At 39.1% G+C, this 27,173-nt stretch overlaps 2 protein-coding genes across 3 annotated transcripts in view; both read left to right on the top strand.

Annotated features, from left to right (window-relative positions):
* LOC146470120 (uncharacterized) overlaps positions 1 to 6,526 on the top strand; it is a 7,099-nt gene extending 573 nt beyond the window's left edge. The window contains exons 1-4 of the mRNA XM_085122204.1: positions 1 to 518; positions 2,123 to 2,274; positions 3,137 to 4,055; positions 4,561 to 6,526. The exon at positions 1 to 518 is cut by the window's left edge and continues 573 nt beyond it. Coding sequence (XP_084978330.1) covers positions 30 to 518; positions 2,123 to 2,274; positions 3,137 to 4,055; positions 4,561 to 5,298 — 2,298 coding nt within the window. The 5' untranslated portion in view covers positions 1 to 29 and the 3' untranslated portion in view covers positions 5,299 to 6,526. The remainder of the gene's footprint in view (positions 519 to 2,122; positions 2,275 to 3,136; positions 4,056 to 4,560) is intronic.
* LOC146470119 (methanethiol oxidase-like) overlaps positions 1 to 27,017 on the top strand; it is a 31,259-nt gene extending 4,242 nt beyond the window's left edge. Inside the window, exons 1-11 of one of the 2 annotated variants that reach the window (XM_085122209.1) lie at positions 15,175 to 15,243; positions 18,270 to 18,433; positions 19,906 to 19,976; positions 20,285 to 20,399; positions 21,324 to 21,444; positions 22,123 to 22,302; positions 22,756 to 22,934; positions 23,598 to 23,676; positions 24,593 to 24,714; positions 25,274 to 25,485; positions 26,568 to 27,017. In XM_085122209.1, coding sequence (XP_084978335.1) covers positions 15,231 to 15,243; positions 18,270 to 18,433; positions 19,906 to 19,976; positions 20,285 to 20,399; positions 21,324 to 21,444; positions 22,123 to 22,302; positions 22,756 to 22,934; positions 23,598 to 23,676; positions 24,593 to 24,714; positions 25,274 to 25,485; positions 26,568 to 26,754 — 1,443 coding nt within the window. In that variant the 5' untranslated portion in view covers positions 15,175 to 15,230 and the 3' untranslated portion in view covers positions 26,755 to 27,017. Of the gene's footprint in view, positions 1 to 15,174; positions 15,244 to 18,269; positions 18,434 to 19,905; positions 19,977 to 20,284; positions 20,400 to 21,323; positions 21,445 to 22,122; positions 22,303 to 22,755; positions 22,935 to 23,597; positions 23,677 to 24,592; positions 24,715 to 25,273; positions 25,486 to 26,567 lie in introns of those variants that run through there. The other variant, XM_085122210.1, reaches the window with a different exon arrangement.
* Positions 27,018 to 27,173: the final 156 nt, after the last annotated feature.

The raw sequence follows: 27,173 nt of genomic DNA, 5'->3' as shown, positions 1-27,173 counted from the left end.
GTAGCAGCGAAGCCGATAATTTAGAAGCTATGGATCGAGATTTTCTTGAAGCCCACCAACGATTACTCTCGACTTTGGTTGGCATGCATGATCGTTTGGCATCCGGAGACGTGCGCGTAGACAAATTTCGAGGCTACGAGAGCGAAGACATAAACAGATGGTTTGAAAAACTAGAATTACAGTTGGCAACGAAAAATATCCGTACCACCGACCCAGCCGCAATATCTCAGGTTGCCAACAATTTGGGCGGACCAGCCGAGAACTTTCTTTTTGAACTTCCTGAAAACGAGAGAAGAGATTATGACCATTTGAAACAAGCTTCAGTGAAGAGGCGATATTCAACCAAAGGCAGAACTTGGATGAAGCGACCACTCCTCGTATCGCGACGACAAGAGTCCAATGAAAGGTTAGCTGATTACATCAATGGCATGCACGAGCTGTTTAGTGGCCTCAACTGCTCTGAGCCAGAGAAGGTCACGTATTTTACAGAGGGATTCCAACCATCGATCCGTATCAAGGTATTAGAGCGGTTGCCTGAAATTTTACTAGAAACTGAAGAATTGGCTCGTACTTTCAACTCGATTTCTCGTCGCGTGGGTAGTTGTAGTTTTTAGTTGTAGTGTTAAGATTTTCTCATCTAGCAATAAACGAAATTTTGAACAAGACTAGAGTGAAATATATCAAACAAAGAAGGAATACTAATTATTAACCTAGTGAGAAATTTTTTTTTTTTTTCATGAAATATGTATAAACATACATTTTTTATTTGTACTCGAATCGAAGCAGTTGGGGCTTGTTAGATACACTTGAAAACAGCTGTGTAATTCTAATAGGCATCCTTATTGTATCGGGCGCCGTGGCATAACACGGTGCTACTTTAAGTCGGTTAGAGTTGAACTTTGTCTTGATGTTAGAATTGGCTGATATAGCTGATTGTGGTGAGCTGCCAAGGCTATACTTCTCAAACTCACTAATAATCATAAAGGAAGAATGAAAGGAGGAAGGAAATTTGTTTATAATAAAATCTGGTGAACTTTTGATTTGAATTTCTCCAAAATTTATGTCAAACAGTCGAAAGAGCGTTTCATACGATTTTTAGACAACTTGGGAGTTTGGAAATCGGATGAAACTTTACATACTAGGTATGTCTCTGTTCCTGATTGTACTGAATTAGTTTTATTATTATTATTATTATTATTATTATCATTATCATTATCATTATCATTATCATTATCATTATCATTATCATTATCATTATCATTATCATTATCATTATCATTATCATTATCATTATCATTATCATTATCATTATTATTATTATCATATATTATATTCAAACAGAACACTTTTTTTTTTCAGAAACGAGATGCTGTCACAAGTTAAACATTTTCAGTCAAACACTTGTGTCTAGGGATTTTTTCTTTGAATTTTTGCTGGCTGATTTTCTGGCATAATTTTTTTATTGTTAATTATTTTTTAATGTGTCAAACTTGTCTTAGTCAATTTTTTGTTGGTTGGGTACTTGAAGATTAGAACTTTTAACTTATAAATTGCTTTGAATATGTTATTAAAGAGATTATTATTATTATTATTATTATTATTAATTTAAATAATAATAATAATAATAATGGTTTATTAACAGATCCACTGGGATTATTATTATTATTATTATTATTATTATTATTATTCATGATTATGTCATGAGGAGAATTTAAAATATAATAATTTAATAAAAAAAATAACAACAAACTTTATTAAAATCTCCTTAAAAAAAACCTATTTACAAATCTTCACCTATTTACAAATAATAAAATGTGACCAATTCACATTCCACCATCGTAGACTAAAATTTTGATGAAATGAAAATATTAAGAGATCGTAAAATAGTTATTTACAAGCTCACGCCATCATCGACTTTCTAAAATTAGCGGACACACACTTGGTTAGCGTTTAAGCGGCAGTCATTCATATGACCAATTTGCATTTCACTCTTCATAGACTAAAATTTTGATGAAATAAGAAATGTAATGTAATAATTGGTATGAAATTACCTCTTGAAAGCACAAATCGGGGTTTTGTTGTTCTAACCGTTTTTTTTTTTTTGTTTCACTTACTACTGTAGAAATGTGAACCACAGCAAAACAACAGAATGGAAAGCACTAATATTGATATTGATCTAGTGCAGTCAGCTCTCGCTCACCGCCAGTTTCTACAACTTGTCGATGAACAACCGAGTCTGTATGCCGGTCCACATGTTCAAAACGCAATTAGGAGGTATGGAAGGAATTGTTTTAATTAGGACATGTTTCTACTTTTGTTTGCGTTTGCCATTTTGTATCTTTAGCTGGTAACAATAGCAGCTAGAACTAGAGGCTTAGGAGAGGATGACTTTTTTGCTTAATCACAATTTCTGTCTGTCTGTCTGGGCCCAGTTGCTCGAAGCATGGTTAGCGCTAACCCGGGTAAAATGCCATGACAACCTATAGGTTTTAATACCAATTAACCAATGGTTAGCGCTAACCATGCTTCGAGCAACTCAGCCCTGGTTGGCTAGCTTGTATAAGTTGGCTTGTTTGGTGACTGGCGTGCGAGCTGGCTGGCTGACTGACTGAATGACCGACCCGCTGGCTACCTTACTTAGGAACTGACTAACTGACTTGACACACGGCATCACTGACTGGTGGGCTGGCTGACTGGCTGCATATCTGAATGACTAACTAGCTGGCTGGTTGAATGACTGACATATTGACTGGTCGTGGACCAACTGACAACCTGGCTAACTTATTGACTGACAGGCTGGCAAAAGGACCGTCTGACCCAATGGACGAGCAAACGAAGAAATCAGTAAAAGAACAAAAGAATGAATTAATCAGAGTCTGGGTGGCAAACTTGAAGAACCAAAGTAGCACAATTTTTATTTGAGACCTGATGAATATTACAACGAGAAGTGCAAGGTTCTTCCTTTTGAGTAGTGCCGTTCCCGTTTTTTGTGTCTTGTGCTTTCAGAAGTACGTTTAGCAAAATTTGGGAATTGTAATTCAGATTTACTTCGACTGCCGAAATTTGGTGCTCTTGAAAGGGTGAAAGCAAGACGTTTTATGGACAATCTCACGTTTTATGTTTGAATTGGCTTTAGATATGAGCTCTTCTGGCTACCAATGCTTGCTCAGACCTCTACTGTGGATCTTGCAGCGCCCCTCGACATCGCTTGGGTCTGGCATGTGCACATGCTGTCACCCCTCAGCTATGAAAAGGACTGCAATAGAGTTGTCTCCACTATAGTGGACCATAAAATACTCGTAGGAGAGACACGCGAGAAAGGGCTCAGAAAGGCAAAGGTGTTATGGAGCGAGATGTATCCCGAGGAACCTTTTGAAGTTGACTTGAAGACCCCCGTCACCGAAGCGGCATTCTTCAATTCAAGAATCCATTATGACATTGCCAAGGCTTGCACGCGACAAAGAGTATTTTATTATCAAGTTTCCTTGCCTCATTACGGAGATAAGAAGTTTCTACAGAAAGCAGTTGAAAGGTACCTGCAACATCTACTGCTTAAACAAAAACACCAGGAGGCGTTTCTAGTACCCTGTTACGACTTTGACCTCATCTGGCACGCGCATCAGGTCCACCCGCTGAGTTACAGGAATGACACTATCAGAGTGCTGGGAAAGGTTTTAAAGCACGACGACTCTGTGAACGATCGCCAACCGGGTTCAAAACTTACAATCTCGGATAAGAGCACGCGGGAAGCGTGGGCACATTCTGGAGAGAAATTTGAGGTAAACGGAGCCATGTTTCGTGGGGAACCTCCGTTCAATGCACATCACGAGATGGTTGATTACTCTTCGATGGCGGTACTTCAGTACACCGTGGAATTGATTCGCGTAGAGGTTGAAGGTCTTCCAAAGCCTAAATTGTATACAGTCAAAATAGATGTTGTCAACGGTAACAGAGTTATAAAGAAGCAAGTTAAAGGGAAAGCCGGCAGGGTGCTTCATCCGCCAAAAGTTCTACCTACGTTCACGTTTAACACAAACAAGAACAAGGCACTCAAGGTAGGACACTGACGGTACTGAAATAAGGAAATCAAAGTAAATATGTGGCAAAGTTTAGCTTTGTCCCTTTAAAAGCTATGAACTAGAAAAAATCAAATGCTTCATAAACGGAACCGGCGGCTAGACAAACGTGCCGATCTCCATAATTTTCCAGTTCCAAGTTATCGAAACGTGTATTTTTCATGTGGGGATGTTGCTTTCTAATCAATGTACAAAATGAATTTAACAGCATCATCAACACTAGAAAAATAAAACACGAAAATTGCAAAGTGAAGAAACACTCAGTCCAAAGCAAAGAGTTCTAACAAAGCAATTTAATTTTCATTAATTGCGAGGGAAGTGAAGCACTAGGTGTGGGATGAATTTAACTGATGCGTGCACACGTGCATGTCTAACTACAAAGTTAATTAATCTGATTTCCAAATTCTCTCCTTAATTCTGGTAATTTCATTTATGAGTGTGACATGCAGTTAATTTCATTTCAATCTTTTTCTTGTTCAACAAGGTTTGCATTTATCGGAAGGGAGCTTGCTCGTGCTTCACACAGTCTTTTGACGAGACTCGTGACTACTATTTTTTGGACTACCTCAACAAAGTCCCTTACGGAAGCAATGAGAAGTTCGAACCAGTGACGCACGAATTATGGATTACAAGACAACAGAAAATCAGGTTTACTACCCTGGCTTGCCCACCTACCCTAGAGAGCTACTTCTTTATCGTAAAACCAGACACGATTTTCAGGCGTGTTGAAAAACCCGGTGAGATCTTAAGTTCTCCAACGTTAATGCTTCCACCAGCATCGCTTGCTCGATCTTCAACTGCGCTTTGCGAAATGTCAGTGCTTCGGTTGCTCGACTGGAGAGAGGACGCGTTTGCCTGTCGGGTTATGCACTCAGCAGTATTGCAGTTCTCGTCTGTTGAGGTTATTAACAAGGTTGGAAATGTTGTGGGCACGGCACATCTTATTGGCAGTCACATTCTTCCAAAGCCTGAACAAGTCTGCGAGCCAGAAAAATGTTGCACTTTAAATGAACAGGACGGAGAAAGAGCACTTCTTATCAGAGGAAGCAAAGACTGGGGAATCTGCATCGGAAAATGGGACGGATTCGTCAAAGGTGTCTGGGGTAGACTAGGCAGAAAAGGTGAACCTGGTAAACCAGGTACGAGGGGAACGCCAGGAATAGAGGGCCAGCCTGGAAGTCTGTCCATCAAGTTCTTCTCCCTCTCTGGAAGGCAAGAATAGAAAAGAGTTGAGAAATCTGGAGACCAGTTTTCCATTGCTCTTCTGGGGAAAAATACGAAGCTGGACGTTAACCTTAGAACGGGAGAGATTTCATTTCCACTAGAGGTGAAAGACGTACCAGAAGCAATTGCACTTGGGTTTGCTGTTGCCATTCTGCACCTTCTTTGTCAACCTCACAACACGGCAGACGACTGCATGGTACCATCGGCCGGGAAAAGAGGGCAGTTTAACAAACCACGTAGAATTATCAATGACGCCTTAAGGTTTGTTGTGGCGGCTGGTTACTATGCCACCACGGTACCGACTAACTGTTACATGAAGTACAGTGTTGGAGGTGGAGCTTGCGGTGGTTGTGGTGGATGCGGTGGTTGTGGAGGGTGTGGAGGGTGTGCAGGGTGTGGAGCGTGTGCTTCATGCAGTACAGGTGTGAATTGTGGCAGTTGTGGAGGTGATTGAATTCATTCCCTTTTTATCCGGCTTTCAAAGTGTGACATTCCTTTATCTAACTTATCATTTGTCCTCAGTGATTTGAAGCTTCATTGCCTCTCACCAAATGTTTCATTCGGACTAAAACTAAACAAGTCATAATTGAAAGCCATTCAGTTAAACACGAAGTTTCTTCTTGATGTTCTTTCGCTTCGAATTTTAAAAGGCAATTAAAAGCACATGGTCCTCCCTCGAGTCGCGCTAACCACGTCGGTAACTTTAATTTGAAATATACTAATACCCAGTCATGTAGCATGCAGGGATTCACTTTCCTATGCCTGTTCTTGAAGTTTATCGAGGCAAATTGGTGTGACCTTAATACAAAGTTTCGAAAATTACTTCCCTCAATAATTGTAATTTTGACCTCTATTACCGTTTATTAAGTCCAAGAGAGCTGTTTCTGTTGTCTTTGTTTGTTTTAAATGGCCTCTTTGTAAGAGGAAGCCACCCAAATATGGTAACAAAGAGCGTGGCAGGCAATTGCATTTCTTAAGACCTGTAATACTGACCATAGGATCAAGGCGTCAATGTTTTGTTAGTCCGGCGTTTCAATACCATGTTCTCCTTTGCCATACCATTTTATCGCTGCAGTTTTAACAATAATCCAGGAAAGTGATTTTGCGAGCGTTGTTATCTTAATTACGGTGCAATGTGTTGGGGCAACACTTATCAGACTAATTTAAATAAGATCATTACTAAACAAAATTAATGCATCCGTAGTAATTTTTTTTTTTTTTTTTTTTTTTTGTTGCAAACAAACAAGAACCCTCTTCCCCATATTACCAAATCCTTGAAATTTTAAAATTTTAAAATGTTGTTAGATTCAAAATCTGCTCACTGGCATTTAAATTATATAACAACTCATCAACTGTTCTAGCAATCTTCTATAATTTTTTTATAGCTACAACAACTGTCCACTCCTATAACACCAGAAATTCCGCCAAGTTTAATTTCCACCGACCACAAGTTAGAACTAACATAGGCAAATTTACTTTTAAGGACTCCGCTTCTGTCATATGAGAAACTGTCCCCATGGCATTGAAAAAAACCAAAAACATTTAAGAAACTTTATAAGGCCCACCTGATGTCTTGTCAATCAAATAATATGAGTTCTGTTAAATGATCAAATATAATAGTATGTTACTATCTAAAAAATTATAGCAATAAAAACTTTATTAAAATATTCCAAGTAAAATGTTATTTACAGGTTAAAAGTAGCTATTAAAACTTATTTACAATTCTTTTCGATAAAAAAATACTATTTTTAAGCACATTTTTTTTTTAAGAAAAGGGGAAAAAAAATCTCATCGAATTACAACAATATTATTATTATTCATTGATTTTTACCTAAAAAAAACCCATCAAACTATATCATAAAAAAAAGAAACAAGAAAAAGTATGTATAAAAATCATAGGACCTAGATTTTGGCGAGGCATCTGTCTAATTCGAAGTCTGCGTCTCGAACGTTGCTTCCAATTACTCTTCTGACTGTTCTTGACCCTCTTAGACAGAGTAAAGCGGACCTAAGGATTGCAAAGGATACTTTAGAACGTATCCAAGAGACAGTGGTGGCATAGTTCTCTCCTTTCTTCGCTGCGACTAGCTCTAATAATAATCTAATAATAATAATAATAATAATAGAGTTAATAATAATAATAATAATAATAATAATAATTGTCTGCTTATATTTTGATCCTTGTTGTCGCTGCTGTTGCTGCTGCTGATGATGTGTTGTCCTTTTCCTTTCTTTTTGTTTGTTGTTGGTTGTTTGTTTGTATCTTGTTTTTTATCTGGTTTTTTTTTTTTTTTTTTTTTGTTCTTCTTTTATTAAGCTTGCCCTGTTTAGATTTCTTGCTCGGTTCAGTATATCTCTAACATACCTTAATTTACACAAATGTAATTCTCTCTTGTACATTAATCCTAGGCTCTACAAACATTTCCTACATTTTCTAATATCTCAGTAAAGCTCAGTGTCATTTCTTTGTTTACTTAAAAGTAGGTGGTGGTCAACTAGAGAGCCTTTGCTACTTTGACCACCACACACACTTTATAATTTGTACCGTATTTATTTTTATCTTCTTTCTATATTAATGTTGTGTAAATAATGTGAAATAAATGAACCATGAACCATGTTTGTATAAATTGTACCCTAAGCCATCATATGTTATGGAAAATGGCTTTATTATTGTGTTTGATATGTATTCTGTATAACCTGTATTATGTAGCCTGTAACAGGCTCCCAAGTGGGGCAGGAGAGAAAAATGGAGCTTGGTCGGAAGGAGACCGTGCGCGGTTCTCTCTCGGCTCGTCTATTTTTCTCTTCCCTTATGCCCCTCAGTTTGGGAGCCTGTTCACAGGCTAGTATTATGCTGTCACTTAGCCACTCCTAGAGTGCGACCGCTTCGTACTGTAGTTGCCTATTCTATATACGGCATAGAACTGATGATTGTTTTAATACTAGATACCCTAGGCCTCTGGACTGCCATAAGAGTTAACATAAGATAAGAGGAACATTTCGGTATAGCAGAGAGAAGTACTTGATTTATTTGCTTCTTTCCAAATAGTAAATGCCTAATAATATTTTAGAAACTTATGCGCTTAGCTTCTGTAGATGTTAGCGTTGTAACCGTTTTTTAAAGTGATGGATACATTAGAGTTAATAGCTTCCATTTACTGATTGATTGATTGATTGATTGATTGATTGATTGATTGATAAATTGTCTAACTGACAGACTGAATATAATGATTTAAAATATCTGATTGATTGATCGATCGATCGATCGATCGATTGATTTATTGATTGATTGATTGATTGTCTAACTGATAAACTGAATGATTTAAAGTAACTGATTGATCGATCGGTCGATCGATCGATTGATTGATTGATTGTCTAACTGACAGCCTGAATGATTTAAAGCAATTGATTGATTGATTGATTGATTGATTGATTGATTGATTGATTGATTGATTGATCGATCGATCGATCGATCGAAATATTGATGGATTGATCAATGCAAAGCCCCACATTATCCATGTGATAGGGCTACTCGGATGGAAGAGATTTTCAGTCGTGGGCGAAAGTTTGCCACAAGATCCCGTTCTCGTCCCGACTAGTTGCCTATCTAAAATTATTAAAACTCATAACATAAGTTTCGGAACAACATATTTTGTCTACAGTTTATGCATTCGTAAATATAAACAACCATTAATCTACAGATAACTGGGTCGATACCATTAAAGAGGAACAGAATCAAGACGTTTGTGGAGAGTATATTTTTCGGCTATGTCATTAAGTTATTTTGATAAGTTTACAGGAGAATAAAAAATGAAGTTCGTTTTCAACTTTATTTGTCTGGCGAAAATAACGACGTTGTCGACTCCGGTCTCTACAGCCTCTAGTTGTGTCCACGTTCATTCAGACGGTATTAGTTACCCCTATATTTGGCCAATCTGATGCTCCTTTAGTTTAGGCTGTGTTTTTGTTTTTAGGTTATTTGCTTTTTTAATCTCCCTTGAGGCGCTTCTCGACGGAAGGCACGGAAACGATCACCTGCTCTCAGCCAATCACTATAATGAAATTCTTTTAGATGAGTTAGTCGTTTGTCTCACGATTGAGTCACAAGGATGTGGATCGCGACGTTTCGACCGCTATACTGCTGGTCTTCATCAGGCGATGAAGACCAGCAGTATAGCGGTCGAAACGTCGCGATCCACATCCTTGTGACTCAATCGTGAGACAAACGACTAACTCATCTATCATTTTAAACCACGATGACAAACACCTTTCATAATATTGAAATTCTTTTAGTCAACTGACGAGGCGCAAAATTGGCACAAATAATTGTCCGCACACAACATCCCCTCTGAAAACTAAGCAATCTTCCAAAAACGAAGCTAGATTCAAACTATAAGCTTTAAGGATCTGATGATATCCAAGGACAAATACCCATTTATATTAAAGCCAAATTTAAGGTTATTGTGCTGGCCACCCGTCAAAAGTTTTCGTTGAAAGCCTTGCTGTCTTGAGTGAAAGCACGCAAAGATGTTACTTGCCAGTGTTTTTCTCGACACGGCTTTCTAGATGCCATCTAAGTTCCAGCAGCGAAGAGCTCTTCCGTATCAATTAAAATGTCAGTCCCGACAACATCTTTGTCGCATTAAAGGGACTCAAGTTTCAAGAAGTACAGGTATGTATCACTTGCAGGAAGATCATCTGATATGCCCCAGTAAAACTACAATAGGTATGCTTGTTATTTCAATGCAATTTCTTCGTCCATATTGTTCAAGTTCATCTAGTTTCACTTCGACATCATAGCCACTGCTGTTCAGAGCACTTACGTTTTCCTCCATCGTATGAATCTGGTTTTCTACACTTTGGTTTTGCTTCTCCAAAGCTTGTATTGCTTCCATCACAGAATCATATTTCGTTGAAATAAAGTTCTGCGCTTTTTCGAGCTCATCCAATCTTCGGTTTAAGTTGCGAACGCTTGCGTTGAGAGAGTCGAACTCCTTGCGAATTTTACTGCGGATGTTCGGCTGGAATTTTTTGTTCCAAACTTCTCTTAAACTTTCTCAAGTTAAGATCATTTTAAGCGAGTATACTATTCAACTTTCTTCCCCTTTAAGTGAGGTCGGCGATGTTAATCGAGATTTTGGTGGAGCGCTAGTGGACACGTCCGGCCGCCATGACACCCGAAGCTTAATGTTTTGAGATGCTACAAACAGTATTCACGGACAGCGACTGGATTCCTTTACTTCATTTTCTTTCCAAGAGTGATCGCGAGATTTTCTTGGCGACTTCCTTGTTGCAGGGCCCGCCGAGTCCGCCGTGTTGAATGGAATTACTACACATGCTCCAACAGATGGTGCTGACTAAAGTGATGAAGGCTGGTCAGGAAAAAAATTGGTTTTGGCACGGTCAATCGTTTACACTACACATTTCGTCCGAGCCGGGCCGAGATTTTGGGAAGGCGTACCAATTTCACCCGTGCTCGGACTACCTTTTACACAAGGGCTGAGCACGGGTGAAATTTTGGCTCGGCAGGGATAAAAATTGGTACGTCAAAATCATTTACACCACAAAATTTACCCGAGCCGAACCTTTTTCTTTTGATACCCGTGCCATTTTTATCCGAGCCGTGCCAAAACTTTTCTGTAGTGTAAATGGGGTCTGAGCTTCATGGGAAGGGCTTTTTTTTTTTTTTTTTAATTTGAATGGAGTTTTTAAATTTACATGTCAGTTTTGATGTCACCAATGAGATTTCAGAGTTCCCGTAGAAATTTCCCTAGTTTATTGACGGTATAAAACTATGAATTTTTCTTTACATTACAGCACAAGTATTTCAAGAATAACAATTGTCTCTCTTAGCCTTAGCACAAGGCATCTCACACATTTCTTCGCACGCAGATTATATCTGGTGTAAACTAGACAAAAATTTCTTTAATACCGACAAACACATCTTCATATGTGCAATCTATATACCTCCACGGAATTCACCCTATTTTGACCCAGATACCTTCCATGATCTTGAAAATCATATCGCCAAACTAAGCGAAGATGGTTATATTATCTTAGCAGGTGATTTTAACGCGAGAACAGCATGCGCTTTTGATTATAGAGATAGTGACAACTGCCCCTATGTACCTGGCGATAACCTTTTGCCTCGCCAGAATTTAAAAAGACGAAAAAACTTTAACCACCATATAAATGAACATGGTAATAGCTTACTAGATATTTGCAAAACCAGTGATTTACGAATTTTAAATGGCAGATCAAAAGGTGATTCTTTTGGCAAAATTACTTACCACTCTCCATTAGGAATAAGCACCGTTGATTATTTTATTGTCAGCCACATGTTAAACCTGGTTGAAAAAACTTCATTGTAAAACAACCAACAATTTTTTTCTGACCACTCTCAACTAATCTGTTGGATTAATAATCCTTTGTCTGTCCCAGCCAATACCGATACAGAACCACAAATAGAGACCTTCAATTTACCAAAACAATTCATGTGGGATAACAATTCAAGACAAAATTTTCTCGACGCTCTTAACTTGGATGAATTTTAGTCGCGTCTACTATTCTTTGAAAAAACGTATTTCGATTCTACCTGTGAGGGAATCAATCTTGCAACTAAACAGTTTACTGATTTACTAAATGAAATATCTTTACGATCCCTCAAACTAATCTGCCCAAAGAAGGGTTGCAAAAAACATTACTCTAAAAAATGGTTTGACAAAAGAATGTTTCCTTCTGAGAAAGACTTTTACAAAGCTATCTAACAAGCAACATAAAACCCCTTTTGACGAAAATCTAAGACAAGAATATCATAAAGCCCGTAAGAATTTTAAAAAAACTCATTAAATTTAAGAAAACTAGTAAGGCACAAAGGAAGTCAAGAATTTTGGAGTTACTTGAAATCAATCAATGAAAATGAGCAAACTTATAACCACAATGTGCTGGAAGTGCCCATTGACAAACTTTATGACCATTTTAAGAATTTACACTCAGAACCAAATCCCTCCTCCATGTCTCCATTTCAAAAATCTGTCACAAAGAACAAATCTGCCTTACATCAACAGAAAGACGACCCTTTCTCTTTACATGAAATTGAAACCACAATTAAATTACTAAAATCTGGGAAAGCTCCTGGCCCTAACAGAATACGAAATGAAATGCTTAAAACGGGCGCGCCTCACCTAACCACTGCAATTTGCAAACTCTTTAACCTCATCCTCGCCAGTGGTTTTTTCCCCAGTAGCTGGTGCGAGGGTATTATCACTCCCATATTCAAATCAGGAGACAAACAAGACCCATCAAATTACAGGGGAATTTGCATAAGCAGTTGCCTGGGAAAACTCTTCTCCGCTGTGCTCAATAACCGTCTGAAAAATTATGTACACGACCAAAATATTTTACATCCAGCTCAAATTGGCTTTCTGTCAAATCATCGGACAACTGATCATATCTTCACCCTACGAACTCTAATTGATAAATACGTCACTCATACCACCAAAGGCAAGCTATACACATGTTTTGTAAATTTTAAAAAGGCTTTTGATTCAATATGGCACCATGTTTTACTCTACAAACTACTCAAATACAAAATTGGAGGAAAATTTTATGACCTGATTAAAACTCTTTATTCCAAAACAAAATGTTCTATTAAACACGGTCACCAAAGACAAATTATAGGGCTTCACGGAAATTCTTTCACACATTTATTTTCCGCATAGCAACCTATCCAGTGGATAAAATTATCCGCTCTTTGAACAACCGTGGCCTGGATGTTACTAAAACGAGAAACTGAGAACCGGGAACCGGGAACCGGGAACCGGGAACGGGAAACGGGAGTCTGGGAACGAGTGCACTGCGGTGATCCGCAAAACAATTCGATAATAATAATAATAATAATAATAATAATAATAATAATAATAATAATAATAATAATAATAATAATAATAATAATAATTTAATATTAATAAAATTTTTATTACAAAACCTCAATTGAAATCCTGTTTACAATCATCCTGCTTACAAAAAATCCAATCAATTCATCAAAACACTATTCATTCACAAATTCTAAAAAATAGAAGTAACTTAACCTTACATAAAAGAAGAGGAAATAGATATAATTAATAATAAGAGTTCAAAATTCCATAAAATAAAGAATTCCGTTATGCAGAGATATTAAGATCATACAATCGAATCATACTAATGACGGCTAAACCAGTGTCCATAAAAAGCCTTAAGTATAAAAGCATATAGACATGTATTTCAGATATCCGCACTGGCGACATTTATTTCACAGTCTAATGATTGCTCTATCTTGCTACGAAACGACGTTCGCGAACCTCTGACGCATGCATGTACCGATCTTAAGGGTTCAAACGAGATCTGTGTCCTGAGCCAAGTGATTACAACATGATAAGGCTCGGTGTCTTTATGAGCTATATTGTCTGCGAGATGCTTTAAGAACCGCTGACACTCGTTTCCCATTCCGCCATTGGTTCCAAACACTAAAGGCGTAAACGAACCCATTTCTACAATCTAACACCCGCTGCTGGTACTTGCGCTTCTTCTCTTTTTCTTGCTCTTTGAACACTTCCGATGTTGGCTTGCTCTGGTAACGCTTGGAGTTGACGTGCGTAACTCTAACAACAAAAAATGCCGTAACTCCTCTTGCCCAGAAACCTCCCGCTTTGATGCCCAACCTTGCCTCAGAACTTGTAACAGCGCTCCTCAAATTAAATCGCTCGTTGTCCAGGGGTTGAAGGCGTGGTTCGATTTCGACATTATTGCAGATCTTGTCGATGAATGTCGTTAACAAGTTCCGTACACCGTCCTGTCTCTGCGCCACAAACCCCCCATTTTACAAGAGAGGGCGTGACTAACGGTGAATTTATCCCCACATATGCAATGACTTGGTAAATCGACTAAGGGCAAGTCATAACGCAAGCGTAGCGAGTCTCTGAACTCTTTCTTGTTGAGGGCTAGACGTTTGTCTGCGAGAGGCATTGCATTCAGCCAAGAACTTGCGCCCGCTTCAGTCCCTCGATTGGTTAACCAGACGCAGCAGGCCTGGGGAGAGGCTAATAATAATAATAATAATAATAATAATAATAATAATAATAATAATAATAATAATAATAATAATAATAAGCTGAGATGAAAGGGAAGCTTTTAACGCTAGGTCGCCGTTTGATTAGACGCTAGACGAATTCGTATTTTTTTTTATGTCGTCTGGGCGAAGTCACGGAGCACAATAATCCTGTTTGTGCAATGGTTGTTAGACTTGTTACGGTTTGTTTGGACGATTTTTTCCTTTCTGAAATCTACCATCTTTTGGCAAAGATTGTGCATGTAGGTGTTTGTGTAGCCTAACCTCATTATCATTATCAGCAGATAAGTAGCGAGGCGGTAACAGATCGAGTCTAAACACCAATGAGGTAGTCTTTAAACACGCAAAATTTTTGCCGACACGCAAGCCGCTAAACACGTTCGCGCAGGCCTACCTATTTGAAAATAAATCCACGAAACTTTTGTCATTTTGCCACGCCAAATTGTATTCGAAAACTTTTTGAGGGATGAATTTAATTCGCGATTAATTTGGATCAATGCCTATTTGGATCAATGCCTCTGTGAATTTTTCAGAAGCGATGTTTGATGAAAATTATTTGACATCGGATTTCCATACAAACACTGTTCATATTTCAAGATTTGTTTGCCTACTCGTCAAACTGGCGTTGAAAACCGTGATAAGGCCGATTAAATTTCATATATTCCGGTGATGCTGAAACAATGACGGTGAGTCAGCAGTACAGTCGGCGCATTGTTGGATATAAATAACCCGAGAGAGTCACGGGCCAATCAACCTCAACCTATTATTTCACAACCTCCCGCGATCGCGACCGCAAATTAGCTGGATTGCTTTGCGGAGATAAAATGGCGAGTGGAGGTGAGTTTCTCTTATCTTTGCTGTTATTTCTGACGTTCATCGAGGGTTGTTAAATTAAGTAAAACCGAGCTGAACTTGCGGGTCATTTTCAAATACCTTTTGTCCAGACAATATACCGACTACAAAAGCTCAATTATAAGCTTTCCAAGCTGTCGAAAGACCATACAGGATATTATAAAGAATATTAAGAAGCGGTCGAGGCGGGAAAGGAAACAGAAAAATATATTTGTCTAGCTACAGTAGCTGGCAAACTAAGTAAACAAATAAACATATAAGCGACATATAAAATCACATCGTATTACGAAGAACAACAAAGTATTGCACCGTTGCACAATATTGTCTTGTAGTTAGTAGACTGTTTCTTTAGAAAACAGCAGTTGACCCTGCATTAATGGCGGGATTGTTCGAAGGTAAATTAAAAGAAAATTTATTAGCATTTAATACCTGAGATGTGTCTCAACTTGTATCCGTGGCCATGGAATTTGGTAAGAGGGAGTGCCGCAATATGACCTAGACTGAGTGCTTATCGTCTCTTTGTACCAAATCTGTTCATTACAAATCTCTCAGTCTTAGAAGAACATTTTGTCGGTTTTTGGTATAGTTTCTAAGATTTGTTTCCGGTCGCTATAGTTTTCCAATTACATGTATATAAAGGTGTCAAGTTTTATGTATTGCGTGACGAGGTCATGTCACCCAGATGCGCAGTACAAATTGTTAGTTTTCACGTGACGTCATAAAAAACTGAAATTCATAACTAAAAACAATTTTGGGTTTTTTTCTTCATCACATATAAGAAAATCTAAATTTCCATCGGCTTGCTTGTTTACAGCACGATAGCATTCTTTGTTTTGAAAATAGAGCAGTTTGAATTTTAGATTTTTGCGCAGTGCGTGACAGAAGGATTGCTCCTCTAAACATGTCACGTACATGAAAACATCGATTCGCCTCGTGTCTTTTTTTAGGTCTGATCAGCTAACATGTAATAGAAGCGTTAATGTCAATGTGTGAAAGTTCAGCAGAGAGAAGAAAGGCTTTGAAATAGCCAAGGTAAACTCCAGATGTTTTCGCTGGTTTCCGGCGGCCATGTTGGTGCCCAAAAATTCATGAATAAGGAACTTTTGGCACTAGGAAAAGGATTTTAAGAACAAAATTGGAGGGATGTAGCTGTGACAGAAAGCGTCCAGTCGTGTTTTGAAGTTTCCATACATTTGTCTGTATGGCGAACCAGCCGTGAACTGCTACTAAAAATGGTTCGCAGGGAAAAATACAGGGAAATGTATGGAAATTTCAAGACACGACTGGACGCTTTCTGTCACAGCTACATCCCTCCAATTATTTCCTTAAAATCCTTTTCCTAGTGCCGAAAGTTTCCAATTCATGAATTTTTCAGAAGCGATGTTTTATGAAAATTATTTGACATCGGATTTCCATACAAACACTGTTATTTCAAGCCTGTTTGCCTACTCGTCAAAATGGCGTCGAAAACCGTGATAAGGCCTATTAATCCTGAAAAAGTCAATTCGTGGGACAATCCCCCCGGGGCAGGAGGGGTACTCCCCTATATGAGCTTTGGTTTTTGCGACATCTTGGTCTGAAAACGGGTATAGATTTTGACCATTATGGTCTTAAATCAGGTATGGTTTTCAAGGGAACAAAGAGTGTATGAAGGTATTCATCTTTTCAACTCCAAATGAATAGTAGAGAAAGAAAAGTATTCAAAATATATATAGTTTGAGCTGAATTGAGGGACTTTCATGTAAAAGTGATGGGGGTGATCGTCATACCTTTTAGGGGTTGAAATGTGTGGTTTGGTATCCCTTTGGATGTAAAAATCTAAAAATGTAAAATGATTTCTGTCAGAGGTATGGTTGTACCTTTTAGGGTATTGAGCTGAAATATGTGAGAGAAAGTAAATTGTCAGTCAACTGTCAATAAATGTTAGTGTATTGTTTGGACCACGCCCACAAAACAGAATTCTGGTACCTTTTAGGGGGTCTTTTTAAAATTTCTGATGATCACCCCCGTCACTTTTATATGGGAGGCCCCCACCCCCCCCCCCCCTGGGATCTCTGTCAACCAAGAGTAGCAGATTCTTCACTTTAACTTTAATACCATCACTAAAAAACCTAAAATGGTCATGATTATTTTCTGTTTAGCATTAAAATTGGGTGATCTTGTTTAAAACATACCACCTACTAAAAAGCAATCGCTTTCTTTTGTAATCATCACAAGCACCATCTCACCCGATGTAGCTTTTGCAAGTGGTTGTTCCAACTGCTTGAGTGCTCTGTTTCGTATCAATTACAGTGAAAAACAATAGAATTTTGACAGATTTCCTTGCACCTTATGCACAGGCTCACCATGTGACCTAGCCCCTTTATTTTCTCCCCTTTTTCCCCCTAGGGACAAGTTTCCCAGGGGTGAGCAACTTCAGTTGATTTTGAGGCATTCTGCCCATTCACTTCTTAGTCTCTACCCTTTTTCTAAAGTGTTTAATAGGTGCTGTTTTGGGTATGATTTCATGAGAATTCACATCCACTTTTAGGTGTCGCGTACAATTGAGTAATCATGTCTGTACGTTTTGGACTGGAGTGGACTGATTTTGGTTGACAGTCAAAATATCCGTCGACTACCTTTCATCCACTTTTTATTTATTTTGTAAAATGGTAATATCAGTGACCTTCAAAAGAGATGGGTTTACCTAAAATGAGAGCAGTTGAGTTTGGAAAAAAAATTCACAACAAAAACTTTGCCTTTTAGCATACCTTAAAGCACTCTGCCCTATAGGGCAGGGACAAGAACTCTTGGTATGGTTTACTGGGTTATTAGTTTGTAACATGGAGCAGGCCCTCTTTTCGTAGTGTAAAAGGAGCCAATTGCTTTACGTCATTGTTGACAGTTGTGTTGTGGGTCTAAATTTTCTCTTGTAAATTGGGAGGGGGCACACCTCCTAATTTACAAGGGAAAAAGCCCTAGGAATTAGGTTCATTCTTCCACTTAAAACTTTAATGTGTATTTTATGTTAGGTCATTGTAGTTGTGGGCCTGGCTATGCCACACCCCTGGACGCCATGAAAGGCCCCCGAGAGCAGATAGTCTACCTGCCCTGTATCCGTACCAATACTGGAGTGGATAAACCAGACTATCTTGCTACTGTTGATGTGGACCCTCGATCCTCAAGTTACTCGAAGGTAAGACTAGAATATAGGCTGTGAGCAGTCATACTTTTTTTCTCAGATCACATGCGCAAAGTGACAGTAAAATTATGCAAATTGGAAAAGTGAACGAGGAAGGATTGGGGAGAGAGAAAAAAAGTACTTCTTCCTTCCCTCTGTGCCTACTTTTCTCGTGGCTCACGGCTTCCCTCCGCACAAGATACAACACGCACTACAGAACTTAGGAGAAGAAAGAGACTGCTCTTTGTTGGCAATATAACAGCCTGGTGCCATTTGTCGGCGGCAGTTCGCCAACATGTTTCCAACTGTTGCTGCCACGTTGGCACACACCCATTTTGTATTTGCCAACACGAGTTTCCAAACTTTAGTATTTTGTCATGTAAAGGTGGCACACCCCAGTAGGTGCCCGAGCAGAAATTATCCATACCCACTCCAGGGAAGATCATTGGAAATTCCCAGGAGGAGGGAGGTGTTAATTTTCCAGAGAGGTTGAAGGGGATGGGGGGGGGGGGGGTATGGATATTTTCTGGAATAACACATGATGATGTAATGTCATCAGAGCGAGCAGAGTACGCTGGAGCAAGTTTGGGAGAGGCTCGCCACTTGCGCTGTCCTTTGTGTTTGAAAGAGCGCGAAGCGAGAGGCAGACGAAATGAAAACCTTCTCCTATGTGCGCATATTTGCATAATAAGAGAGTCGTCTGGGATTCGAATCAGGCTCGCCACTCCCTAGCCGGTTTCACTCTAAGATAGAAAGAAATTTACAGGGTAACCGATTTCAAGGGCATAAAACGGAAAGACCATAAAGCGAGAATGAGTAAACTAAAAGTGGATAAACGAAAGCAAAAAAGAAAGAAAATGAGAACAAAAGTATTTTACTGCATTTTTAACCAAACGAACAAACATTAGTTGTTTAGTGGCGTTCTCGTTGCCGTTTCTGTTGTCCTTAGCGTCGTCTTCGTCGTATTTGTTTCAGGAAAAATGCCTTCCAAGACGTATTAAAGAGAATTTCAACATTTTTTGAATTGATTAGAGACACTTCATATCCCACCGTCGAGTTTGTTTGTTTGTTTGTTTTTTTGTTTTTTTTGCGTTTCAAATGACATTTGTTTTGATTAACATATACGTCGCGATGGGCGTGTGTTTCGTATCTGCGTCCGCGCGTAACAGATTCCCGCAGAGACTTGTGATTAAATGCTTTGAATGTATTTACGAGTGGTTTTCTTTTGGGTCTGTTCTAGAGATAAAGTGAATGAATTTTAGACATAGTACAAACAGAACCAATAAGATAGTTTTGCTGAAGAAACTTTTTTGAATGGCCATGCGCACTTTAGGATATCAACCACAGACAAAAAGTTATTAGTTACCTTATTACACGAATCAAGGCCTGGTTCGTGGAATGAAAAAAGTATGATACGCGATTAAATGTAAATAGGATTACATAAAACATTAATATAACAATTTTCTCTGTGACTGTGAACTGTGTAGGTTATTCATCGTCTGCCAGTTCCTTATAAAGGAGACGAATTACACCACAGTGGCTGGAACGCCTGCAGTAGGTCAGTTGAAAAAAAAAATCAGTTTAGTTTGTTTATTTACAACCTTATATTTTCGACTTCCACCTGATATTTGACCGAGCTTCATGATTTTGCCTGTATTTTATCAGTTCGCCGTTTTAAAGCTATGCTTTGAATCTTACGTATCTGGGTGTGAGGTCATCGAGCTGCCCCATCCTCGAGATTCTCTCCGAAGATCAGGTCCCTTGTCTCCAAGTGACAGCTTTTAATAACGCTAAATCTCCCATGTCCCACTCAGTGAAGTCCCAACATTCCCGAACTGAGCCACTTTATTTGCTTTCCATTTTCAGTTGTTATGACGACTCGAGTAAGAAACGCAATCGTCTCATCATGCCTTCGTTGATCTCCGGTCGAGTTTACATCTTCGATGTAGATACTGATCCAAGAGCCCCACGGATTCACAAGGTAACAGTACTCGGTCTGGCCGACGGATTACACTTGTGATGGGATCGGAGGGGTAAAATACGTCTGTGTCGCCCAGTTCTCCAAACCCTAGCCCTATTTCACACCATGATTTTCAATACCCGTTTTCAGTCCCAGCCTCCAAATCCCATCCCATTCTTAGACGTGGGCCGTTTACAGACTTCACACCAAAATTGTTAAAAAAACGTCCCATTTTCAGACCTAAACGGCTTAAAAGTCATACCCTTTGGGGTGTATCACTTCGGGTATCAGACGACTGTGTGTTTAGAGCTTTTATATACGGCAAGTTTACAGCCAGTTCCTCTCGAGGTAGATAAATGCGCAACATTGTAATTTCTTCTTGATACAGCAAAGGTTTAATTGCCGTATCTTCAATCGCCAGATACACCAAAGAAGATTTTTCGTGCAGTGTTTCTTAAAATAAAAAATCAACTTTTACGTTAAACCAAGATTTTAAATATATGCGGCTTGACAGCGCAAATGAAAGATGTTTGAAGTTGTTACTAAGATACACAGGTGCGTTTAGAGCGGTTTTCGTGAAGGCAAAACCAAAGTGATTACTTTGGCCAATCACAATAGGCGCAGACAACGCAATATGAACCAATTAGAGTTCCAGTCGTGGTTTTGGTTTTGCTTCTCATTGGTTGAGAAATTGGCGCAAGTATTGTTAACCAATCACAGAGTATAGCAAAGCAAGACCAAACTAAATGCAAATTACTTTCGGCACTCACTGAAAACCCCTCTAAGTCTAACTCAAGATTAGTTGCCATCCAAATTTAATTGGCAAGTAACAGTCATGGTCATTTCCAAAACAACGTGCAACCCCCTGGGCGTTTATTAAAGCGTGTCCTAATGTTATACGGGATTTAGCTTTAAATATTTGTGTACCCCTTTACTTTGGGGCAGATTATCTCGCCAGAAGAGGTTGCCCAGAAGACTGGACTTGGGTATCTTCACACCACTCATTGCCTGGCTAATGGAGAGGTGATGATAAGCTCTCTTGGAAAACCTAACGGAGAAGGAGAAGGTTAGTTTATCAGTGCTTTTTGTCTTCTTTCATCACTGGGCAAATTCCCATTGACTTCTGGCTGTTATATATAGATGGAGTCCTGGTTCACTCGAAAGCCTGTCAAACAAATCACGCAAAGTTGACCACATCCTTGTATTGAGTGTGGTTCTTTACGTCCCAAATCTTCAAGTCTGATAAACTGTTACTGAAGCGCATTAAATTTTAGTCGAGATACATATGGAGTATTTCATCCAGACTTCGGGTGTAAAGAGTTATCGAGGTCAAATGCCTATGGGGTCTGTGAGAATACCAGGAGGTCCCAGTGTGACCACCTCTTGTAAGCAACCAGGCTCGGCTGTAACTGTCAATTTTCCCTGATCCTCGGTTCAGTGAGAGGATCTCTTGTGAAAGTCAAACTCCACCGCTTTTTTCATACACAAAAATTAATTTCAGTTGATGGAAAATCTATAATAACATACATCTACTAGCTCTCTCTGTCTCCAGCAAGTTCGAACTTAAGAAGTAATAAAGTGCAACTGTCGTATTACAGCGGGCATAATGGCGCGCATTGACGATTAATTATTCATGAACTTGTAAATAACCATCCAGCCTTAATGTATGACTTACGAAAAGTTATATACAATGGGTAAAAATGTTGCCAACTATTACAAGCTCTGGATCAATTTTCTGTTTTAGGAGGCTTTATTATACTGGATGGTAAGACGTTTGATGTCAAAGGCCGTTGGGAATCTGGGCTCCCCGCCCCGATGGGGTACGACTTCTGGTACCAGCCTCGTTTTAATGTGATGATCAGCACGGAGTGGGGCGAGCCCAATGCTCTCACAAAAGGGTTTAAAGTGGAAGACGTAATGTCAGGTAACAGCGCTTCATAACCTTAAGACTATACTTGGATATTAAACGTAATATTTCTGTTGATTGCATTAATTATGCTTGAATATGACCTTTATGCGTGGTTTGGCGTGGAAGGCTAAGGTCAACTCATTTCCGTTACGTGTCCGGGACAACGACTTTGAATCAAACCACGTGACTCGAAACGTAGTGACCGCAAGAAAAAACGACGCCAGGTAACTTGGACCGACACAAAGAAGTGTAATTTGAAATAAAGTAAAAGAAAAATGGCAAGAACGTAAAAAGCTAATCGAGTTCGGGAAAGAAAATTACAAAATTTGTTTATTGATTCAACGCTCTAGGTAGTAAAATTATCCAAGGTTTGACTTCAGAACAGGAAGGTTTAACAAGCCGTAAAGAAAGAAACCTTTCACAAGTACAAGGGTAATCTGTTCTTTCTACGCATGTCTGTTTTTGTAGGGAAATACGGGTCACGCTTGTTCGTGTGGGACTGGACAGCACGAACCCTGCAGCAGACAATCGACCTAGGAGTCGGTACCATTCCCCTTGAGATTAGATTCCTGCACGATCCTAACCAACCGCAAGGATTCACGGGATGTGCGCTGAGCAGTACCATTGTTAGGTTCTTCAGAAACGAGGTAAACGAGAAAACTACTGCGATCTTAGAAAGACATAAGGCTGGGGCGAAAGAAGCGGGGCATTATCCCTTTTCGTCAATTCACCCCGGGTGTGATGTGCAACTAAACTTTGTTTATGCTGGATTGTGAGGTGTTTTGAGTGTTTTTAATTAATTTTCAAGCCTTTTCTGAAGGTGTGCAATGGAGCCTTTGCTTCTGCGCCATCCACCTATAAAATTGAAACGTTTCATTTGTCAAGCGGATACACGTGTAGCTCCGTTTTGATTTTTTCTCGTATTTTGCTTCTTATCAAGTGCGTTATAGTTTATCAGAAATGTTCATTTTCTTTTCCCTATCATGAATGCATTAAGCTATAGATGGATCGAGGAAAGCTAAGGAGACCTTCATGGTGTGAAGCGGCAAATCGTAGCCTCGTTTAATCGATTTTCAGTTTTTTATCGCCGATATCAAGTATCCAATTTAGGGATAGCTTCTTGTAGCAAACCAGCATGAGATCCGTTATGGCCCTGAGTTGGAAGATTTCATTCTGTTGTGATTCCATGAAAAATATTTGAATTAAAAGCATTTACACCCTTACTAGTCGTTCTGCAATCACAAAGCACACTTCGTCAATTTTCTACTTATTATCCACTTGTCTCAACTCCACGTGCTTATCTTTTGCAGACTGGTACTTGGGGTTCTGAGACAGTAATCAAGGTCCCACCCAAGAAGGTGGAGGGCTGGGCTCTACCGGAAATGCCAGGTAGGCATTAATTACAATTATTCGGCGAAATCAAGTTGTTTTTTAAAGAAGAATGTGTGTTTTGGTCAGATTGCTTCAAAGATTTGACAAAGCACCATTGTTTAAGCATAAAATTGTCCGTAGAGACCCGGGAAGAAATTATCAAGTGATATCTAAAAGGAACAACAAAGCACAATCCGGCATTGTAATGGCGTTTTTCTAGTGAAGATGGGAAGAACTTAAAGAAATTCATTTTTGCAACCTATTTTCACCCTAGCCTCCAAGTATACAAGTAGAGAAATTTCTAAAAAAAACTGAGCCATTTATTTTAACGTTTTCATTGATAAAAAATATTGTCGAAAGGTCTGGAAAGCAGGAGACAAGTAAAAATTTTAAGGAAACACATAACAGTTTGAAAGAGGTGTTTCAGCGGTTGCTCCTGTCATTGCAAGGAATCAGGCAGTACTAATCACTAAAAAATGTCTTCAAAGCTAAAAAGTGTTGTGTGTTTTCCATAAAATTGATACAAATATAGTTTTTTTATACAAATATAGCGATTCAAAGTAAAGCCAGAAACAGGTGACATTGTTCCTTTAAACTCGTCGTGGTGTTCGCTCTGAGGTCATGGACGATCCATAAGATTGCGTGAAATAACTGTACGATGATATGCTAGTCACGAAAAGTGCCATAGTCCTAATAAGGTAGTGATGGTATATTGTGTCGTATACCTTGATTAAAGAACCAATCAGATTATCCAAAACTGTAAATGCTGATTGTCGTGGTCATCGTTGTCATTTTACGGATGGCAACTGAGCTTGAAAGTTCCGGTTCCTTTTGTTATATACAAAAACAGTTAATATTTCACGCAAGTTTAGACTGTAGTAAAATTTTGTCAGCTTGTATATCATGTCTGATATCGCTCTCCTCTCAATTTCAGGTCTCATAACAGATATCCTGATTTCATTGGATGACAAGTTCCTGTATTTCAGTAACTGGCTACATGGTGACCTTAGGCAATATGACGTCACCGACCCCAAGCACCCAAAGCTTGTCGGACACGTAATCATTGCCATAAGAATACATAACGTGCAAAAATCGAATTCCTTCGTGGAGATGGAGTAAAAAGGAACTTGAGTGGGAGCTGGAGCCCAAATATTTTTTTGTTCCTTTTCGCCCTCTTATGTATCCTCCCGGGTGGGAGAGGGATGGGGAATTTTTTTCCCGACTATTTTGTTTTCGCAACTAATGCTTTATATGCCGGAATGTCCAGCCCCCCTGTAGTCCTGTGCAATCTAAAAAAGTCCATAACACCTTTCGAGAATTTCCTAGACGACGGGAGTAACTAAAACGGAAAAGAGCAAGGGATTAGCCAGAGCCCTCCCCCCCCCCCCCCCCTCAAAATAGAGAAACGATAATATAATGGAAGTGCATTGATGACATTCATATGAAAGCCTGAAAAAAGTCAGACTTGGTGGTCCTATCCTTAGGGTGCTGTCACCTAAACGCCAGCTTCATATTTGGTTCGGCTTTCAAACTGCGCTTTCGGTCTTTTAATAGCGTGGCAGACTTACGAAGCGAGTTATAAAGGGACTTTTTTGTTGTATATATTGTCTTCCAGCTGTTTATTGGTGGTAGTATCGTCAGTGATGGTCCAGTGAAGGTTACAGGAGATTCTGAACTGAGTGGACAGCCTCCGCCCTGTTACGTGAAGGGGAAGCGAGTGGAGGGAGGACCGCAGATGATTCAGCTCAGTTTGGATGGAAAACGGCTTTACGTCACAACATCACTGTACAGCGTGTGGGACAATCAGTTTTACCCTAATCTGTCCAAGTAAGCACCGTAACAATCTCCTTTATGGATTTTTGGATCTATTGACGGCTTAAGAATTTTGCCCGTTTGTTGAACACATAGATGTCATTGAACTTGTTTGGTTCGTCGAGTTCTTTTTAATAAGAGAGTATTTTTGAAAGACAAATTAATACTGAAAATAAGCGAAAGAATCCGACGTTTCGAAGTCATTTTTACAACCTTCAAAATGAGGTCGTGATGACTTCGAAACGTCGGATTTTTTTCGCTTATTTTCAAGTTCTTTTCGGAAAGTTTATTTGTCAAATTCTTTTTTGCAAGTTTATTGACCTAGCCGTCTCTTAAGACCAATATTTCGCAATGCGAACTGAACAAGTGAATTCAAATTATTATTTTATGCTTATTTTACGAATATGCCCATCTCTATCCAGTGCCTGCGACTAAAGAGACGAAAAGCAAGTACAACCATAAATTCTGGTGCAACTTCTGTGGAAGTTCCGTCAGAATAGCCCTTTTCACGGTTAACTCTGCTCATTTGAATTACAATGAAATCTAGCATGTATGCGAGGCAATTTCGGGCTATTTTGTAGTTTTAGCCTGAAATTGCCTCGCATCCACGTTGGATAACATTGTAATGCAAATGAGAAAAATTAACCGTGAAAATGGCTATTGTAGGTTGTCCTAGAAACGGTTTCCACTCAACGCAAAACAGGTTTTTAACATGGCCCTTTGTCAGTTTAGCTATTTCAAAATATAAATCAGTCAGATCAATTCGTGAACAGTTCGTCGTAGCGACAGGTATGGCAAAATCAACTTTGTTTAATTAACCCTATAGCCCCTAACATCAAAGAACAAATTCTCCTATCTTGTCCCCATGCTTTTCCCATTAAAGTGCTGGGGAAAAATCCAGAAAATTCACCTATCATATCCTTTATTCTCATGACCTCAGGGGTTGAATAAGTATTGAAATTGCAGGGAGAAATTTGATGCTGATCACTGTTAGGGGTAGGTTTAAACGAGAGTGAGACTTTACGGTCAGATTCCGGACAAATCAGAATGCTTTTTCCTGCCGATGAAAACCATTGAAATGGGTCGTTTTCTTTTAGGAAAGGCGCCATGTTGCTTCAGGTGGATGTTGATTCAGTGAATGGCGGTCTAAAATTGAATCCTGATTTCTGCGTGGATTTTGGAGACGAGCCTGACGGTCCATGCCTCGCTCACGAGGTCAGATATCCGGGGGGAGACTGCTCTTCGGACATCTGGCTGTCAGAAACCAAACTAGCAAAAATGTAACCGGAGCCTTGGAATGACGGACGACCTAATCATCTTTCACAGTTACGAACAAAATCGCCTAAATAATCACAAATGGTTTAAACCATGAGTAACTCAAAACTTGCCGATTTAAATGAAAGCTTCACAAATAAAAATCTGCACGATTCTCATGTCAGAAGACTTAGATTACTGACGTTATTTCGGATTATGCTACAAATGTGTCCAGATAATAAAAATGCATGCCAAGCAAGGGATAAATAAAATTGAAAATGGAGTAAAGGTCACCCATCCTTGCATTTATTCTTCCGTTTCTCAATTCTGGTTGAAGAAAGACTGGAAACTAGTACGGGGCGCGAGGGAAAGATAGGAGAAAAACTAGTATCCAGTTTCCCTCTCAACAAGTCTGAGTAGAAAGGAATGGATAAAGAAGTGTTCTGAAA

Source organism: Pavona decussata, unplaced genomic scaffold (assembly GCF_977016875.1).
Source record: "Pavona decussata unplaced genomic scaffold, jaPavDecu1.1 SCAFFOLD_114, whole genome shotgun sequence".
Taxonomy (NCBI): Eukaryota; Metazoa; Cnidaria; class Anthozoa; order Scleractinia; family Agariciidae; genus Pavona; species Pavona decussata.
This window is presented reverse-complemented; position numbering and strand designations above follow the sequence as displayed.